The sequence below is a fragment of the Hermetia illucens genome, chromosome 2 (assembly GCF_905115235.1).
Source record: "Hermetia illucens chromosome 2, iHerIll2.2.curated.20191125, whole genome shotgun sequence".
Classification (NCBI taxonomy): Eukaryota; Metazoa; Arthropoda; class Insecta; order Diptera; family Stratiomyidae; genus Hermetia; species Hermetia illucens.
In genome coordinates this window covers 159,986,398-160,005,557 of record NC_051850.1, presented here as the reverse complement: position 1 = coordinate 160,005,557, position 19,160 = coordinate 159,986,398, and the positions used below count along the sequence as shown (strand labels likewise).

At 44.3% G+C, this 19,160-nt stretch overlaps 1 protein-coding gene across 9 annotated transcripts in view; it reads right to left on the bottom strand.

Moving 5' to 3' along the window:
- The window catches only part of LOC119649162 (supervillin), an 838,258-nt gene that overhangs the window by 338,880 nt on the left and 480,218 nt on the right, over nucleotides 1-19,160 (bottom strand). For 8 of the 9 annotated variants that reach the window (XM_038051179.1, XM_038051177.1, XM_038051182.1 and 5 more), the window contains 2 exons: nucleotides 9,178-9,690; nucleotides 7,849-9,082 (listed from right to left, as the gene is read on the bottom strand). In XM_038051179.1, the coding sequence (XP_037907107.1) occupies nucleotides 7,849-9,082; nucleotides 9,178-9,690 (1,747 nt within the window). Of the gene's footprint in view, nucleotides 1-7,848; nucleotides 9,083-9,177; nucleotides 9,691-9,757; nucleotides 9,928-19,160 lie in introns of those variants that run through there. The other variant, XM_038051184.1, reaches the window with a different exon arrangement.

Here is a 19,160-nt window from a genome sequence, read left to right as displayed (position 1 = left end):
AAAAAAAACTATCAAATTAACCTGGATGTATTTATTTAACAAAGACCAAGGAGCAATTTTCACAACAAAAAGGCTCGTAGGTAAGACATAGGGATTGAAACCACATCTGGTAGTATACAACTAGATACAGCATGTTAATGAAGCCCATGTCTTCCTACGGAGCACTAGTATAATGACCAAAGATGCTGCAAAGGCAAGCTGTCAGCAAACTGTCCATTACAGGTTCCATGAAGAGCACACTCAACCTTGCCAGCAAGTCTTCAAAATGCTCGCTGAGGAAACCGAAATGGATATCGAAACAGAAAAATCTTGCTGACAATGAAAAGGCGGATAAGATTGCAAGAAAGGGATCTCAAACACCAATTGTAAGACCGGAGTCTGCACTTGGAATCAGTAAAATCGTAGGTGCAAAAAGCACATGAGACTGGGAACCCAAAAATTAGCCGATCGATGGGGCATTGGTGGACTGTAGGCATAGTGAATTAATACTACAGGGTGGACGGCGAATAAGAACAGCAGAAGTCCTGACACTAAGTAAACTGAGAATGAGGAAGACAGACTCGATTAAGTGTCCGTAGTGGACTATCTCCTTAGCCTGGCAACTAGGATCGGACTTCTAACATAAATGAACTTTGGTAGGGCATACAATAAATTAGCAGACTGAGATATAGTTGAATATCACCCAATCCTACAGAGTCAGATCTATCTACCCATTCATTACGGTATTTTTAAATACCAGCAAGGATACAACCTTAACCGACCTACTGACATTCAGTTTCAATCATCTCTAAAACCCTTGTCTAGGCATTAAGTGCATTGCTTTGGTCCAATAGACTGAATTTAGCTTTACTGCAGCAACCTAGTTTACAGGGTCAACAACGAAATGGACAGAAGGTTTGAGTCCTTACGAGGCTCAAATCTGTGCAACAACTGCCTTAGAGCAGGCTAGTTCTGAAAGCGACATCACACGATCTTCTGCCATACTCCAATATAACAGGGGTCAGTCCAGACCCAACATCGCCCCCACAGTAGCAAAACGTATCCAAGAGTCCGATTAAGTGGAATCCATCTGCATGAGAAAAGCTTTTGATTTTCTCTTTGACGAAGGACTAGACAGTAGTCCTCTTGGCAATGGCGCAATTCTAGGCGAATGGCAAGTTTGGGCAGCAACATTTGCTCCGAGCATGCGACTCTATCTCACAGGGAAGCTTTATAATGTCTCGATTGGTGCAGCGGCTCCAACTACGTAGGAAAGGTAGGGATGTGGATGTGGTAGGCGTTGGAGCAGCACCTACAGTTCACTTATTTGGCTTAGTGAAACTGTCTTTGCGTTTAATATAAACGGAATTTAGCCTCAACCTCGAGGCGATGGAACTAGCAATGATTTCTCCGGCAGTGTAGCTAAATCGGCCTCATCGTCACGGATTTCAGTTGACGCATTCACTATCCGGAGCATTTGCTCACTGAGCAGATGTTTGGAGTCTCGTCGCGAAATCTGGCGAAGACCAGTGGTCAACCTGAGGAACTCATCGCGCAGAGGCAACTCGATTTGGCTGGCTAGTATTGACCCGAGCTTCGGCAATCCCATCAACACAAGCTCCCATGCAATCATTTACTGTGCATTTTGACCACGAGCAGTTACGCTCAGATGACCTTATTCATGATTGATGCTGACCATCTGAAGGAGGAACATTACTGCGCCGGCATCTTTACAGACACCTATTTTCACATAAATGATGGTAGTTACGTCGTGCAGATCCCGTTTCGAACGGAAGTACCAAACGTGTGTGATTCCAGGCAGATATAATTGAGGCAATTTAAAAACTTAAAGCGGCATTTAGCTTCTAACCCCGAGCTGCGAGAGAAGTATGGAGCTTCCTGATGATGTATGAGGACATAAGGTGCACGCCCCTAGACCTGGCTACATCCCCAGAGTTGTGTTCAAGGCCTCGGCGCTGACGCCCAACGGCAATTCATTGAACGGCGTGCAGTGAAGCAGACCCTACTCCACATCATCCTGCGATTTAGACAATTTCGAGTGGCATTATCCGCAGAGATCTTGGACATGTTCAGATAGGTGTAGCATCGTGACTATCAGCGAATCGTTTGGAGAGAACACTCGCAGGATCCTTGACAGCTTTCGACGAGCTTCTGTTCCGAATAGATTTCCCATCTTCGCTATCACCTCCGACTAAGTGCCAACTGCTGAGCTAGGTGGCAAGACTTTTTCATCCTGTTAGCCTTACCGAGGCCACGTAATTCATTTGGGCAGCTGGTTTGGATTGGGATACGCATCTCCCAGATACTACGGCACAGACTTGGCTAACCTTAAGAGAGGGCTTGAATAACCTCGATCGGTTGCGTATTCCACGATGGTCTACACACTCAATTTTTCAGATGCCAACATACAAACCTCAAACACCACAAGGCGATGCTACGATTCCTAGGCTGGTGTGCTCCAACCAGTAGCTAATCTTCTGGCAATCATGGTAGACAACGTGCGATCAGTGTTGTCATTAGCGGCCTTTTCGTGCACATCAAGTGATGCTTCACTGACTTGCTTTGTCGAATGTGACCAATCGAGTGAGGAAAATGCAGATTCTCAGTTTCAGAACTGATTGCGTTCCGTGAGATTGGCCGAGAATCATGCTTATTGTACGAGTCAATGTCTCTCCGCTGCGGAGCTTCTCAACTATTCTCTATAGTGACAAGACCTGATGTGGCTTAGTGCCTTCCCCAACGAACTTGCACCAGGCTCCACTGTAGGAAAGGCCTTCAGTTATCGTAGCATCGGCAGTTATCATTGCCCCGACCATTGCTTCATGTCATGACAGAACTAATCGATCTTTCAGACATTCTGGCGGGGTTGGCGCGACGAATTTGGCGACACTACAACTCTGCAGCAAAAGATGGAAGACGTTATTTTGATCACGTTACATTTGGTTTGACGTTTTTCCGTTTCCTTCACACTCTTTAGTATTGGCGTGAAGTGGCATGCGTAATGTTTTTGGTTTTGGTGAAATAAATTCGTTTCGTTGGAAATTGGTTTTTATTCCACAAATCGGACTCACGAAGTAAATAACTCTTAACACCGGGTTTTTCAAGAACTTCAGAACTACTGATGCAATACATGCTGGGCAGTTATTTATGGAGAAATGCTGTGAAATGCGTCGCCCTCTTTACATTGCATTTCTGAATTTAAAGAAGGTCTTTGACCGTGTGCTACACAAACTCATCTGGTATGCCCTGTGGCAACACCTAGTACCAGAAAAACTTATGTGCTTATGTTAAATTGCTCTACCTCGGGGGGATAGTACAGAGTGCTACCAGTAATACTCAGGTGACCGAGGCTCCGGATTTGGGACAGCAGCTTTCTACTGTTAGCAATCTTACCAGACGATGATTGCAAATCCTGAATGGGCTTTGTAATGAATGTGTGCATCCAATGAGCCTATTGTGATGGGACTTTCATCAAAGCCTATTACAATCCTACAGCCACATAGCAGTCAGTAAGATTTCTTATATTTTTGTTGGATATGATGGTTGGAGCCGAGGTGCATTCCTAAATACTTGACTATTTATATTAAGAAGCAACAACTGAGGATTACCTCATTCAAGCGATCACACAATATGTCACAAATTGGTCGATAAGGTCGTCGGCAAAAGATTGCATAAAAACCTTTGTGTACTACAGGATTCACAGCGAGGTTGCCAGGAAGAGAGTATCCCTCCTTGTGGTCAGTCCCTGAGATATCCTGCATCAATAACTTTCATCGGATCAATATGTGGACCCTTCCCCACTCCAGCATTTGAAGAATGCAACAGATTAATAGCTTGCATGTTACTTTGTCGCAACTAAGGTGTATAGCTTTCCCAATTTTTGACATAACCTCGTTGAGTGCTGTCTCTGTGGATTGGCTTTTCTGGCTTATGTTGCCTGCAGTGGAGCAGCCACTTATAAATATATATACCCCTTATCGCTTATTTACAAAACTATTAATCTTTTCAGACCTTTTGTTAGAAATTGGCCGGAAGCTTTTCGAGCCCATGTAGGTGGATTTTGCTGGTTTCGGAATAAATATAACCTTCACATCACTCGCGATAATGGGAATATAAACATGTACCAAGGATGCGCAGTGTATACTCCGAACATATAGACTCAGCCCATCCACTTAGTTTAGTTTAGTTTAGTTAAATGGGGGGAGCCGTAGCTCCGAGCACTCAGGCCATTATTGGGCCCATTGTACTATCCCCGTAAGTTGCCTATTCAATGGCTTCCTGCCTACGGTGTTCGCAGGCTTTAGCGAATCTGAGAACATTCTCAAGAGGCAGAGAGTGTGCAGATTCTTCATTGAAGAAAACCTTGCCAAGGTGTCTTCGTCTGAGATCTGAGGATGCCGGGCAGCTGCATAAAAAGTGCAGGGCAGTTTCCTCCTCCTCCTCACATTGGCTGCACACAGCCGAAACCACTACCCCAATCTTTTCCATATGGTAGTTTAAGGGGCAGTGTCCCGTCAAAAGCCCTACTAGGGTTTTCATGTCCCACTTCTTAAGGGACAACAAAAATGCCGCTCTAGTGGCCCTAGGCTCCTTTACAAGGATTTTCGCTTGCCGGCAAGAGTCCAAATTTCTCCACTCGGTTGCGTGAATCCTTGCAATTTCACCTTTCAGAGTAGACTTGACAGTAGATGGTCGGATTCCAAGAGCTGGTTCTGGGCCCACCATTGTGGATCCAGACCCTCGGCGAGCCAGTCTATCAGCCCCCTCATTACCGGCGATGTTAGAGTGCCCCGGCACCCACATTAGGAATGTTTCGTTCAGTCGGCCAAGTTTCAGCAGCACCTGACGACAACTCCACACCAACTGGCTTGATATGTTGTTGCCATCTAGTGCTGATAATGCCGCCCGACTGTCGGAACAGATTCGAATGGTGCGACCCCTCCATTTTTGTCGCAGACATTCTTCTGCTGCCAATGAAATGGCATATATCTCCGCCTGAAATATGGTCGTCATTTTTCCGAGGGGTCGGGCCAGTTCTATAATCGGATTCTCCGAGAACACGCCTGCACCCGATCCATCCTCCGTGACTGACCCGTCGGTGAAGATTATTAGGTCTGTAATCTGAAAAGACTCATGGCCACTTGTCGACCATTCTTCTCTTTCGGTGATTACGACAGTGTATGTCTTTTCAAAGACGAATCTGGAAACCATATGATCGGTCGGCATCAGGGCTACCGGATGTTTTTCAAGGAATTTCCATATAGACGCATGCCCGTTGGATTGGCCGCCTTTCCACTTACTCTTTAACTAGAGTAGGAAAGATGGCTCGCAGTTTTGTATCTATGGAACGAGTCAAATGCTCACTATAGTCGCTCAAGTGGCACTATTTTGCATGACAAACAATAGTCTCTCGATTGACGGTTAGTGAGTGGCTGACGGCCCTGATCAGTAATTTTGGATGATGTTCGGGAAGTGTATTTCAAATAAATGGCATTTCTTCTGTAAACTTAGGTGCTGGCTACGTTCTTATTATTTTTCAACCAAAAAAAGGGAGAAAATACATTTCCTGTACGCAGGACGTTGATATGGTCAATGCAGTAGGATCTGGAGCGGAAACCAGCCTGTTCTCTATCGATCAAATTTTCCAGATGTTTTTTAATGCGGATTATTAGGATTATAGCTGTTTTCTTCGCGACGGCAGAGAGCACGCAGATGCCCCTGCAATTGTCACATTCAAAATGGGTGTCCTTCTTTGGAATCTTAATGGTCATCCCATTGTTCCGCTCTCTGGGAAAGGCCCCGGATTCCCAAGATTGTCGTATGAGTGGAAGTAGCAGATCTGTAGTAACTGCAAGTGCAGCGATGCGGGGAGATCGTCATGCCTAGCGGCTTTACTCCGTTGATGGTCGAAATGATTTTTCTACTACTGGAAGGAACAGTCCGTATCCGCATGTTACAGTGACCAGCCTTTCATTCAGAAGAAGAGGAGCTTCACTGGATGTGAAACGATTAAGAACCGTGGTGAAGTTTTCCTTGCACCTCTTCAGTTGCTCGTCATCGTTGATGAGCAGTCGACCGTTAACGTCCTTCACAGGATCATCGAAAGATTTGCAAGACATGCAAGCTCGCTCGGGATGCGGTATACACTTCAGAAATCTTTGCGCTCTGCAGCATCTTCCGATTTCCTGACCAGCGCAATAAGTTCGAGTGCGTTAGAGTCGCCATCACTCACAGCGATCAATACAACCTTCCTTCCGTTCATCGATCCCCTTCCACGGTTCCGCAGTCAGCCAGATCTTATGACGCCCCTTCGGCACGTTGCCCATGACAGTTTTTGATGGCAGCCGAATGCTCATCGATATTCTCAGGCGTGTTACACAGTGCATATACTCTCCGATCAGTAAGATAGCTCTTCTACTGTTGAGCGATCATACAAGCGGTCGATGTAGAACTTGGGCGAACGCAGCCCTTCAGCCTTCCGAACAGTGGCGGATCCAACACGCAGGCGAAAGTAAGCGACTATAGGAAGATAATCCCTTTCCAGGCCGATTTCAGCGTCTCTCTTGTTACGCACATCCAGGAGGCAACTCTTAAATCTATTGTTGATGACAGTCCTGGTCAATCTGACCACTCGTACGGCGTCTTTCAGTTGAAACCAAACTTACTTTATATATACACATACTCTCGGCAACCTAATGGGAAGTTCAGAGAAAACAGAACGGCGAAGTCTTCTATGGTTAAAACTACCCGATGTTTCGGAGGAATTTTTTGATACCATGATCAGAAGTAAGAATCAGTGGAATTGAATGGTATATTACACTTACTGGCTACTGAGTTGACAAATATTATGGAATAAATAGGAGAAAAGCCAGAGTAACTAGTGTTCTCCCATCGCTTTAATGATAGATTCACTCTGAATAGGATACCACACGTTCCCTGTCTAGGTGTGTAGTCCACGTGAATAAGAAATTCATAATTATCGCTTTCGACGCCTCATGTCGTTGATTCTAAGTTGCTCAGATCATCAACCATACGTCGACAGGGTTGGTTATCCCAAGTAATGTTGGGATAAAATTTCAGTGCTTAGAAGTATTCTTTTTACGAGTACTTCCGGAAATTCCTCTATTCCCAGCTAGACCACAAATTTACTTGACACAAATTTCAAACAAAGATCATTGTACTTTCCTCAACCAACAACAACTATAAACAAAGCTTCAATTCTACATCTACATAAATTCATGACTTTTTTTCCTGAAAACTACCAAACAAATAATTCTTCTCAAATTGAAATAATAATCTATTTTCGGTGCCATGTCAGCACACGTCTTCTGTTCGCAAATTGGGTTTGGAACATCTCCAAAATAATTTCATGTCCTCTAGGCAAATTATAGTACACACGCGGTAAATCCCGAAAAACCATAGATTTTGTAAACTGTGAGATTTCAAACAGAAAAGCATCAGATCCAAAAAAACCAACAAATTATCTGATTTTGCATTCTAGATGTGTGTGCAAGTGTATGGTAATTTTAGCTTTTGGGAATAAACCAATGAGTCAGTGGCGAAATCTATGGGTTTTCACAGAGGACCTGGCATTTAAATTGCGTGCAATGATCGGTGATGAGTGATTTTAGCTTGGATTTCGAGGGGCAAGTAGTCATTTTCAAAATTGTTAACAGTTTAGGTATATTTATTGCGATAATGTGGTAACTTCATATGAAAAAAATTAGCCCCTCCCTTTATGAAAACAGGTTACGTTGCGAACCTAAGTTCTATATACAAATATGGATTCCAAGTCGTAATGTTATATGATTACATCGTTATTCATGAAAAGAAAGTCATCCTACTCACCAGTTAATTTCATCGACAGTCACCGGTTGCGTTCGGAACCGATTTTTATAGATATCCCTCTTGATACTCCTCCCTTGCTTAGGTACAGCACCACTGCTTCCATCAATTATAAATCGTTCCATATTTCGAATTCTCTCTGCCACTGAAATTATTGGTTTTTCAATTGGCCCCGTACCAGACGAACTCGATGCTGCCGCTGCTGGATCCCAAGGATCTTCAGGATGCTCTAAACTTCGGCTACGTTGCAATATTGTATTCGATTCAAAGTTATCAGTCAAGCTACGACGCTTAGCAGGCGAATCAATCTTCAAAATCGGTTTGACTAGCTCATCATTATCTGATGATTCTTCGCGACTACTTTTACGCGAGGTCTTAAGTATGGGCCGGATTTCTTCCATTTCGGACGAATATTTCTTTTTAAGTATCGGTTTAGGGACGTTAGGCACGTTCTCTGTGTTATCAGTTTTCAAGATTGGTTTAATATCGTACTCGTGATCTGATGTTATAATGTCTTTGCATAACTCCGCCGCGGCTAGGATGACAGCCTGCGATATTGAAACATGTTTCGGTTGGTTATCAGACGGTGTGGATGTCGAGTCTTTCTTCTTTAATATGCCATGATGAGGTTCAGCTGAAGGACATCCATCACTTTTACTTTCATAGCTACGTTGCTTCAAAATACCGTGGTGGGTTTCCTCAAGACTGTTCCTTCGAGGGGTTTTAATCAGAATACTCTTTTCATCAGGCGAGTGGCTTCGACTGTATCGACTTTCATCCAAGCTGGAGCGCTTCTTCAGGATTCCCTGGCGCTTTGAGCTACGCGTTGGTGTGTCCACTACGCTCGATGAAAAAGTTACAGGCGAAGCGTTACTCGATGCAGAGCTAGATTCGGCGTCTTTCTTTTTCAAAATTGAGACAATATGGCTAGGCCCGACTAGATCTTCAGGACTTCTACGACGGCCCATTGGCGAGACTTTCGATGGTCCTGCAGCATCTGGGCTGAGTTCACGATCGTGACTTCGGGTTTTCAAGATTTTACGAGGTGATGGCTGGTGATCATGTTGCATACCAATGTCATCCGGTGGTATTTCGTCGAAACTGATACGATCTTTCTTAGCGAATTTCCTTCTAATGAAGTTAGGATCACTATCTGCACCCGCAGAAGCACCACGATCATTTGTAAAGTCTGTTCCGCTACTCGAAGCAACGGGTTCGCTATGCCATCCGGTTGGAGCTAAAAAATGAAAATGTTAGTAAGAACCTTATCGTCTTTATAAGAAAACTTAAAAACGCATGGAATGCGTGGGAAATATATCAGTTGAAACTTACCGGAAATAGCACTTGCTACAGTCTTCGTATTCACAAGAATTTCATTACATTTTGCCGTAATCTTATTAATTTCTGCCAATTCACTTCTGGTTCGCTCACGAATCGCGTCAACTTTTCGGCTAACATCAGATAATCTTTTATTCTTTCTTAGATAGTCATGTTCCTTTGTGTTACTGCTACGAGTTAATGGCACTGATTCACACTTTTCCGGGGATTTTCGCGTCACCTTAAGATCCACTTTAATTCCAGGACTCGATGCAGAGCCGGATCCAACTTTTGGACTAGCTGTGTTAGCACGTCGACGATCAGTCGATCCAGAAAGGACCTCCCTCCGGGCGTTGGCCATATGGAAAGCAAGATCATTACGAGGTTGTGGCGAGGATCCAGATGGTGAAGTTGAATTTTTAATGGGTGAGATAGCATCTCGGATCGCCGTTGATGTTTCGTCAGTGGGGATTAGCTGGCGAGCCATGCCAAGTTCACGTCTTCGACGACGACGTAAAGCAGCATCATCTGAGATCAGAGATAATCTCGATTAATTTAAAATACTTTAATTGAGGAGAAATAGATTTAAGCTTACGAATCACAATCCTTAAAGTACACAACGAAAAGTGGAAAATATAAACCTTTGCTACCATACTTTCACTAGAGGAAAATAAAAGTAAAGGCCGCGAGATGCGAGCCTATTGACTTAGCAAATCGAATTATAAGCTGACATAGTGGCACTAAAACGCCACACTCGCCGACGCTATTGAAATTTGTTGTGTTTTTTCATAATATCTGTATCTGTGCAAGTCGACAATAAACTCAACCTATGCATGCTATTCTCTCGTTTTTGTTTGTTATGAAAAATACAACAAATATCGCAAATTGTTGTTGATATGCACGCAGAAGCTCAATTGCTTGTGCTCACTTGGTATCCAGAAGTTGACTTCAAACGAAAGGGAAAATCACAATTGCCATTGGCAGTTCTTAGCTTCTCGAATGCTTTAGATAAGAAACTGCAACATTAAAGGCTTCTTTATCGCTTTTGTATCTGGTTCTAATAATTACTATCTTAGTCTTGACGAAAATTCCTAAGCTGTGAGCGAGGCTTACAAGGGCGTGCATTGTGGAAAACCCTGGCCCTATATCGAGAAGGCCATAATTTTCTAAGCTTCTCACATCCTCGAGCTGATTGTAAATAACCGCCCTCGAGTGTTTTATGCATTTTTTTATAGGTTACACTTATTAAACATTTTACTTCCACTTGCAGTTTGCGGAAAAACTGCAAGCGTTTTACATTATCAGCGACGCGTGAAATACTCTTCTACGCAGGGCGTACTTTTTGCCACACGAGTTTATATTGATAACATAGTACTTGAGCCGGGAGTTTCCTTCCTCGTAAGTGTATAATTTATCCAAACAAAGTGTAATATTTAAGGCAAGGAAGACCTTGAGTGCATTCTTTCTGATATGTATAAGTACATCCGCATGCAGTAGATTGAATGCAATTCCATGTTCTTTTTGTGAATATATTGAATCTGCATATTTTCATGATGGCATATGAGAGATTGCACTTGTGAAAACAAAGGCAGCGCACTTGTTGATGGATATTGGTTGCTTATACGTGTGCAAAAGTGGAGGATGATCTGCAATGAACAGACATGTGGGCGACATTTCTCTGTTTTTGATTCATGCAATTGTAAAAATGAACCCTCGTGCTAATAACATGAAGAGCTCACCAAAGGTCTTGATTATATGTCGGGGGCATAGCACGGTAACCACACCTATTGGCCACAATTGAGGTTCCTGGCAATATTTTCCAACCCTCTCAACGATTTTCCGAGAAGTTTGCCCTCTTCCTCTACTAATCTACCCCATGTAGTTCTAGAGGGACCCACTCGATGGCCATACCATCCACTGCCTTTTTGGCCTTCTAATCAACACATCCACGGGTGTTAGGCCAGCGCGACAAGTTGTTAATTTTTTTATTATCTCAGGTCAAAATATTCCCCCACCTTTTAAGCTCCTCGTCATCGTGGATGAGAAGTCCACCTTTACCGTCCCTAAGGTTTGCCCCCACTCACAATCACAAAAAGGCTCTTCAGCACCCTACACCCGTTGACCAGCTTCCAACTTCCAGCAAGTAGCCAAATCTCAATGCATTCCTTTGAGACAAGACCACTTGCGCCAGAGAAAAGAGCACTTTTGATGACGGCCCAATCCTCATCAATATTCCAATTCGAGCTGCTCAAGATGTCTGTCGCGTCCGGAAGCGGACCGTGTTGAGCTTCGGGAGTTGAGGCTCCTTACCCCTGCAAAAAGATGTGGACGCAAACGCAAGCGACCACCACATTTAATGCTGCTTAATGATAAACTCACAGCTGTGGGGCAATACTAAGCCGAACGCAAAAAATCTATGACAATTCGAATTTGAACCCAGAGCATGTGGCCTGTGAGCTGGGGCTTAAAATTGCGCTCAAAGTCTTCCCTGCTTGGTGTAGACGCTGACTAAAACGGATAGAAATGTGTGGACTAGCAACCTGCAAATTTTAAAACTTTATTGCACCGAAACGTCAATAGCGCCTCAGATAAGGACTGCCTTCACGCCGATAAGGAGGGTCCTCAGAATACTCACTTTCTCCAAGTTGAACGGGAATTCCAACGATATAAACTGGACATTCTGGGCCTAAGCAAAATAAGATGGTGGCACTCTGGAGAGTACTCCTCTCCCTCTTGCCACACGAATAGCAATGCGCTTTTGTACTCTGGATACCAAGTGGTAACAGATGCAAATCCGGTGTTGGGTTGTTTCTGACGGCTACCGCAATGCGCACTATCTTGACCTTGTCCGAGTCCGGTCCAGGTTACGGAGCATCACAATTATATAATGCTTCGCACCAACAGAAACTTCCGATGTATTGAAGGATTCTTTCTACGAGCTAGTAAATGCAGTTCAGGGGAGACTTCTTAAAGATGACATTGTGATTGTGATGGGTGTTCTGAATGCCAAGAATGACAACACCACACTCGGACATGCGATGGTGAAATACGGTCTTGGAAACCATAACGATAATGGTGGAAGGTTCGTGGATTTCTGCAACGTCCACCGCCTCGTCATTGATGGGACATTCTTCAACTGACCAACACCGTACGAGCAATCAGATCGAGCACCTCGCAATCAGTAGTAGATTTAGGAATTGTCTATTGGTTGTGTGTAACAAGAAAGGCGCTGACATCAGCGTAGAAAGGAATCACCATCTGATGGTTGCTTATCTTCGCTCGTGTGTTACGTCCGCCACTTCTCGCAGCATTGAGGAGCTGCATGCAGTTCAACATCAACCGCTTGTATGACCCAACTGTCGTGCGACAGTGGGAGAGCTATCTTGCTGATATATTGAGTAACCCGCCTGAGAATGCCAGTGAGCATTGAGCCGCTTTCAAAAATGTTCTTTTCTCGGATGCTGCACAGATCGTCGGCCATGTTTCGAAGGAAAGTTATAAGATCTGGCTGACTACAGAATTCTGACAGCGGATTGATCAAAGAAAGGGGCTGAAAAGCCTATTGACTGCTGCTCCGATACCGAGCGAAATCTCGAAGTTTCTCCTCTTGTGGATGAAATGGTTAGTCACCCTAACATGCGAATACGAACTATTCCTCCAAGCAGAAGAAAGAGCCATGAATCCACTCAAACGGAGTAAGGCCGCTGGGCTTTACGGTCTCCCTGCAAAATTATTTATCGTTTCACTTGCAGTTGCTACTGATCTGCTAGTTTCATTCGTATGGAAATCTTGGGAATCCGAGATCTTAAAAGGAGAATGGACGAAGGGGATTATCGTTAAAATTCCAAAGAAGGGTATCCGTTTTGAAGTGTGACATTTGGAGAAATATCTATGTGTTCACTGCCGTCACAAAGATAATAGATAAACTTATGCTAGAACACATTAAAGAACATCTTGAAGCTTGATCGAGAGGGAGAAGACTGGTTTCAGCTCCGGATACTCTTGCATTGACGACATTAACACTCTGCGGATCATTTTCGAAAGCTTTCGATAGTGTAAACAGGGAATGCATCTGGAGTGCTCTACGCAGGAATGGCATTCTAGAGAAACTAATTGCTATTATCAGAGCGACATGTGATGGCGCAGAATGTCACGTGCTGCACCAAGGTAAGATCTCAGAGGATTTTGTGGCCCAAAGCGGAGTTCGCTAGGGTTGCATCTTGCCACCGATATAATTTCTTTTTGTAATCGTTCTTTATGCTGCCTTGTCCGGAGGACGTCGAGGAGTTCAATAGATGAAGAGCCAAATATCTTAGTCAAATGGATTTAGATTTGGAAAGAGAGGCAAGTACAATTGGGCTGAAGGTAAACACCAAAAGAACCAAGATTCTCAGCCCAATGTCTCCCTACATGCATTAATGAGCACAGCATGGAAAGCATCAATCAACTTGCATATCTAGGGAGCGTTGTTTATGTCGACGGTGGCATCGATCCGACTAGCGACTAGACCCCCTCTAACTGTCTTGTCCAAAATCTGGAAATACAGTTCTCTCACCATCAAGATCAAGCTGAGACTTTTCTTCGCTAGTGTTCTTTCTGTCTTATTATATGGATGTGGCACATTGAAAGTGACCACCTCTGTCACTCAAAATCTGCAACCCTTCGTGAACATCCATCTGTCGCATATCATCGAAGTACACTGGCCTAATACTATTTCAAACAAATAACTTCGTCGGCACATAAGCCTGTGATCCGTGGGTGATGTGATCGGAAAGCGGAAGTGGCAGTGCATAGGTCACATTGCTGCTCCCGAGTGGGTCTCTCCAACAGCACTTGGCGCGGCATAGTGAAGGAGGTGTGTAGGTATCTTGGGAAGTCCTGGGGGGAGCTGAAGCGCATTTCAGCGACCCATAGACGAAGACGCGTAGGTATGGTTGATGAGCTTTACACCAACAAGGGGTAAATGGTAAACATATATATGCAGTAACTGGCATTTTGCACCCAGGTATGTCTCTCGGATAAAAGTTGATAGCTTCTACGGAATGCCCTACTGCCTAGAACATTCCAGACACAACACACCCAAGCTGTTGAAAGACTTCTCGAAATCGATAAACAGCAGGTGAAATGAAAATCACTATTCCAAAATGATCTGAAGAGCGTTGAAGTGGTCAGTGCAAGACAATCCAGAGCGAAAACCAGCCTACTTCCCGTCTAGAATAATTTGAATTATAGTCGTTGTGACACTAGGGTGCACACAAATCCCACTGACCCCCAGATTCCCAGAATTAACAAAAAGAAGTAGCAGTACTAAAGGGACAACAAAGAAATGCAAGGAACACTTTCGCACATTAGATAATACCCCACAGGGCTCCATACTGGGTGCACTAGTGTGGAACATCATGCACAATGATGTACTAAATCTTAAGGTTCTGGAAGAGGCCAGGTAGTGAATTACGTCAACGACATAGCACTGGTTGTGAATACAATTATTTCGAAAATGCTGTAATATACTCATGCAGTCAGCGGTTGGTCTGGTTGGTTAGGGAACGCTGGGCTGGCGCTTGCGGGGAAAAAGACGGAACCGGTGTTTATCACCAAACGCGTTAAAAGAGATTACGCTTGCATTAGAATTGGAAGCCACATCATTACTTCCAAACCGACCATCAAATACTTGGAAGTGATGATAGATGCAAAGCAGCGCATGAAGTGTATTTACGAAAAAGTGACCACGGATAAAGCTCTAGCAAGAATGATGCCGAATGCGGGAGGACTGCGGCGCACTTGTAGGCTGCTTGTAGCCAGGTCGGTGAGTTTCATATTGCTGTGTGCAGTCTCATGTTTTATCTAACGTACATAAACTCAGCGCCGTCTACAGAAAAGCAGCGCTGAGGGTATGTTACGCCTCCAGGACCGTCTTAGATGATGCGGCGTTTGCAATCTCGAGAGTGGTACCGATTGACATCTTGGCCGTAGAGGGCGAACATATACAACTTCGAGTCCATCTCTCCTCCATTACAGCTGGAAGTAGCTTTAGTAAGTAAAAATTTCCTAGTGTTTTTTAAAGACTTTCCCCTGTTTAAAAATAGGACAGACAGGTGGTGAACCGATTCTAATAAAATTTGTTTTCCGGAAAACCTTCTAAAGGATCCAATAGCAACCAATAGTACGAGGCAAAACTGGAAAAACAATTAGGTCCTATTCTCCAGAATATCACGAGAAACTTCATAGATGACACCTAGAATAACATAAACCGCGAAACAAGTTGTGGCTGGATCCCTGGGCCGGAGAAATGAGATCCGACAAGAAAAACGAGGCATATAAACAACGTATAGAAGTTGTTTAGGATATGGGATATCTTAAGTCCACATCCCCATGATGTTGGAGCAAACCAAATGGGGAGCAAATTACTCCCACGTTTTTTGGTCCACGGATCCCTAGTTTGGGGCATAGCCCCAAAAAAACGGACTAACCATTTCGTCCAGGGCAGAGACAACTCTTCAGACGCTGCCTCACCTCTGCCCTAGGAGCAGCGTCACCGAAAGTGGCAACAGTTGGAAAAATGCTCCTTTATATAATCGCAAATACACAAGGTTGCGAATTATAGTTGTTTGATTCTAAGCTAGACTAAAGCTGGGTAATTGTTTAGGAGATGGAGGATCCTAAGTCCACATCCACATGGACCGACTGGACTGGACGAAACCGTTAGTCGTTTTTTGCTTTTTTAATGCTTGGGTGTTATGCCCCAAACTAGGGATCCTTGGACCAAAAACCGTGGGTGTAAGTTGCTTCCCATTTGGTCCGATCCGACATCAAGTGGATGCGGACTTAGGACCTCTCAATCCTTAAGTAAAATATTTTCAGCTCTGAACAAGTTTTGGCTTAAAATATGGGCGGATTCACGCTTAATATAATCCGCAGTCATGTCGCGTTCTGCGAATTACATAAAGGAGCATTTAACATCTACAAGCCGCTTCGGTCACGCTCCCAGACCAAAGGTGAGGCAGCGTCTGAAGATTTGCCTCTGCCCTGGCGAGAAACCGTAAAGCTGTCTTCGCCTACTATTTTTTGTTAAAATTTTGTTGTTATTGAACTTTCGTTGTTCTCGTCTGCAGATCTTCTTAGTGTATCACCTTAGTTCGTGATACTTATCTTCTCTATCTCGGGTTCGGCTTCCGACTAACAGTAAGCCTTTCTTGTTAATCGCTCCTAGACATCATTGAATTATTCCTTACGGTTCCTCCGTTCTACATACCCAAGGATGTTTTTAGCTGCACTGTGAATACCATTCTTAATTTTTTGCCACATTTCGTCACTACTTTACTCCGAACCAGCATGAATTAGTTCATCGAAATGTGCCCTGATTGTGGACATGTAAGTCACTTTCACTGTGTCGTCTTTCAACTTTTCTACATTGATTTGAGAAGTCCAGCTCCTGTTGCTGTTTTCGACTATTCGACAGCAGTACTACCCTCTAACCAGGAAATGGTCTGGTTCACAGTCAGCACCTCCTAGCGTCATCACTTCCAATATGTATGAGCTCTTTTTCGACAAGGACGTGATCAATTTTATTGAATGTCTGCCCCTCGAGTGATGTCTACGTCATTTTATGTATGTTTTTATGGGGGAAGCAAGTAGAGCTTATGACTAATTTTTTGCTGCTGGCCAGGTCAATGAGTCTTTGGCCAATATCGCTTATTTCATTTTGGAGGCTCTGCCCTTCTGCTATGCTTCTGTGGAACAGTTCGATGCCAATTTTAACGTTCAAGTCTCCCAATGTACTTTGATATCATTTGAGAGCAATCCGTCAAAAATCCTGTCCAGTTGCCTTTAATGAATCATCTTTATCCTGCGCTGGTGCATGGCAGTTGATATACCACACCTTTTGGTGAAGAGCAACACCTACTGCAATGTCAGAGGCATCAACAAAAACGGCTAGGAGTGCATCTTGTCGACGAACTGCCAAGAGTGTAGCGTCAGCCAATTGCTGTTGGGATTTATCGAACGCGCGGACAGCCTCTTCAGACCACACAATCTTTCGTGTATCCTTTGTTTAGGGGCCAGACAAGTACGCGTTCAAAACGGATTGGTGTTGGGCGGCCTTGGGTAGAAAACGACGATAGAAGTTTAGCATGCCCAAAAACCTCCGCAAATCCTTCACGGTTTTCGGACGCGGGAAGCTTGAGATCGCTTGCACCTTGTCTGGGTCGGGCTGTATTCCGTTAGGGGAAATGAAGTGGTCGACAAATCTCACCTGTGTCCGGAGGAACTTGCATTTCTCAACGTTTAGGACTAACCCAGCCTCAGGGAGACGTTGAAAAATGCACTCGAGATGGGCTAAGTGCTCAGACTCTGAGGAAGAAGCGACCAAAACATCATTCAAATATACGAAACAGAAGTCGAGGTTTCGCTGCACCGAGTGGATGAACCTTTAGAAGGTTTATGCCGCATTGCACAACCCGAAAGTTATCCGCGTGAACTCGAAGAGTCCAAAGGGTGTGCATATTACCGTCTTTGGAATGTCTTCTGGAGCTACAGGGATTTAGTGATAGACCTTGGTTAAATCCAAGGTCGAAAAGATGCGGCAGTTTGCGAGATGATGCGCAAAGTCGTGGATGAGTGGAATAGGATATCGGTTTGGAACAGTCTTCGCATTAAGCCTTCTGTAATCTCCACAGGGTTGCCATTCGCCATTTGGCTGAGAGACCATATGGAGTGGGGAAGACCAACAGCTGTCCGAAGGTCTGCAGATACCTTGTTGCATAAGTTGTTCAAACTCTTTCCGTGTAATAGCCAGCTTCTGGAGTGGTGGACTACACTCGGTAGTAATCTGGCTGAACTTTTGGAGGAGTGCCCGAACATGAGAGTCGATAATGTCCTCTAAAAGTACGGAAAGATTGTTACTTGGGTGAGATGCCATTTGGCCCGACGAATTAAGGTTGGTCGTGGGATCTATAACAGACTTGTTTTGCAAGTCCACCCATAATGACAAAAGAAGTCTGCGCCTAGTATGGGGAAGCTGACATCCGCCAGGATGAATCGTCATGAAAACGTCCTACGCAAGCCAAGACTCACGTCCACTTGCCTATACCCGTATCTGTTAATTCGAGAGGAATTTGCTGCCGCTGGTTTTAACGATTGAGGAAATAGTCGATGGTGCCGGGGTACGGGAAGAACCGAAAGCTCCGCACCAGTGTCTACGAGATAACTGTGCCTGCTGAGAGGGTCATAAATTGTTAGGCAACGCGGCGCTGCGTTCTGGGTGACAGTGGCCAGGATCCCCCGCGGGTCTAATTTTTTGAGGTAGGCGCAAATTTACACGGGATCGTACATTTGTTGGCTTTTTCGCCGAATCTGCGATGGTACCAACAAATGCTTGGGTTCGTATCCTGCTAAGGTTCGCAATCATTTACTTGGCTTCTGAGCCATTCCGTTTCTTGAAGCGTGAGGATGCTAATCCTGTTACGAGATGCTTCCTGGAGAAGCTCCCGCGAAAAAGGGATCGCACATTCCAACGCCCAAAAGAGTAGGCCATTTTACGTTGTCGAAGTCGTTGCCGTTTGATTCGTCTAATCCGAGGCTGGATATTGGTTCCTGGACACGTTGTTATTTTCCAAGAAAGTGTTGTCAGAGCGTCGCTCAACCCCCTACCAGGAGCCCCGGTCAGGGGACGTTTCACAGGATTTGGGCTAGCCTAGTACCGCCGTGTTGCCCTGTGGTCCCTATTCTCTTTTGACCATTACTTCATACATTTCAACGCGAAAATTACCTTTGCAAAGCTTTTATCATAATATTTAATAACTTCGAAATCTACTCTTTATCCTATTAAGTTTAATTAACCAAGTTTTGCTTTATATAGCAATCTGATAAATTTGAAGTACGTGAGGGACCACGAATTCCACACGGACCTTCAAAAATATGTTGCCGTTACTTCCAATTCTGAATTAAATAGATGAATGCGTAAAACTTTTCTCTAAATTTTCACCACGAAAGAATTTGAG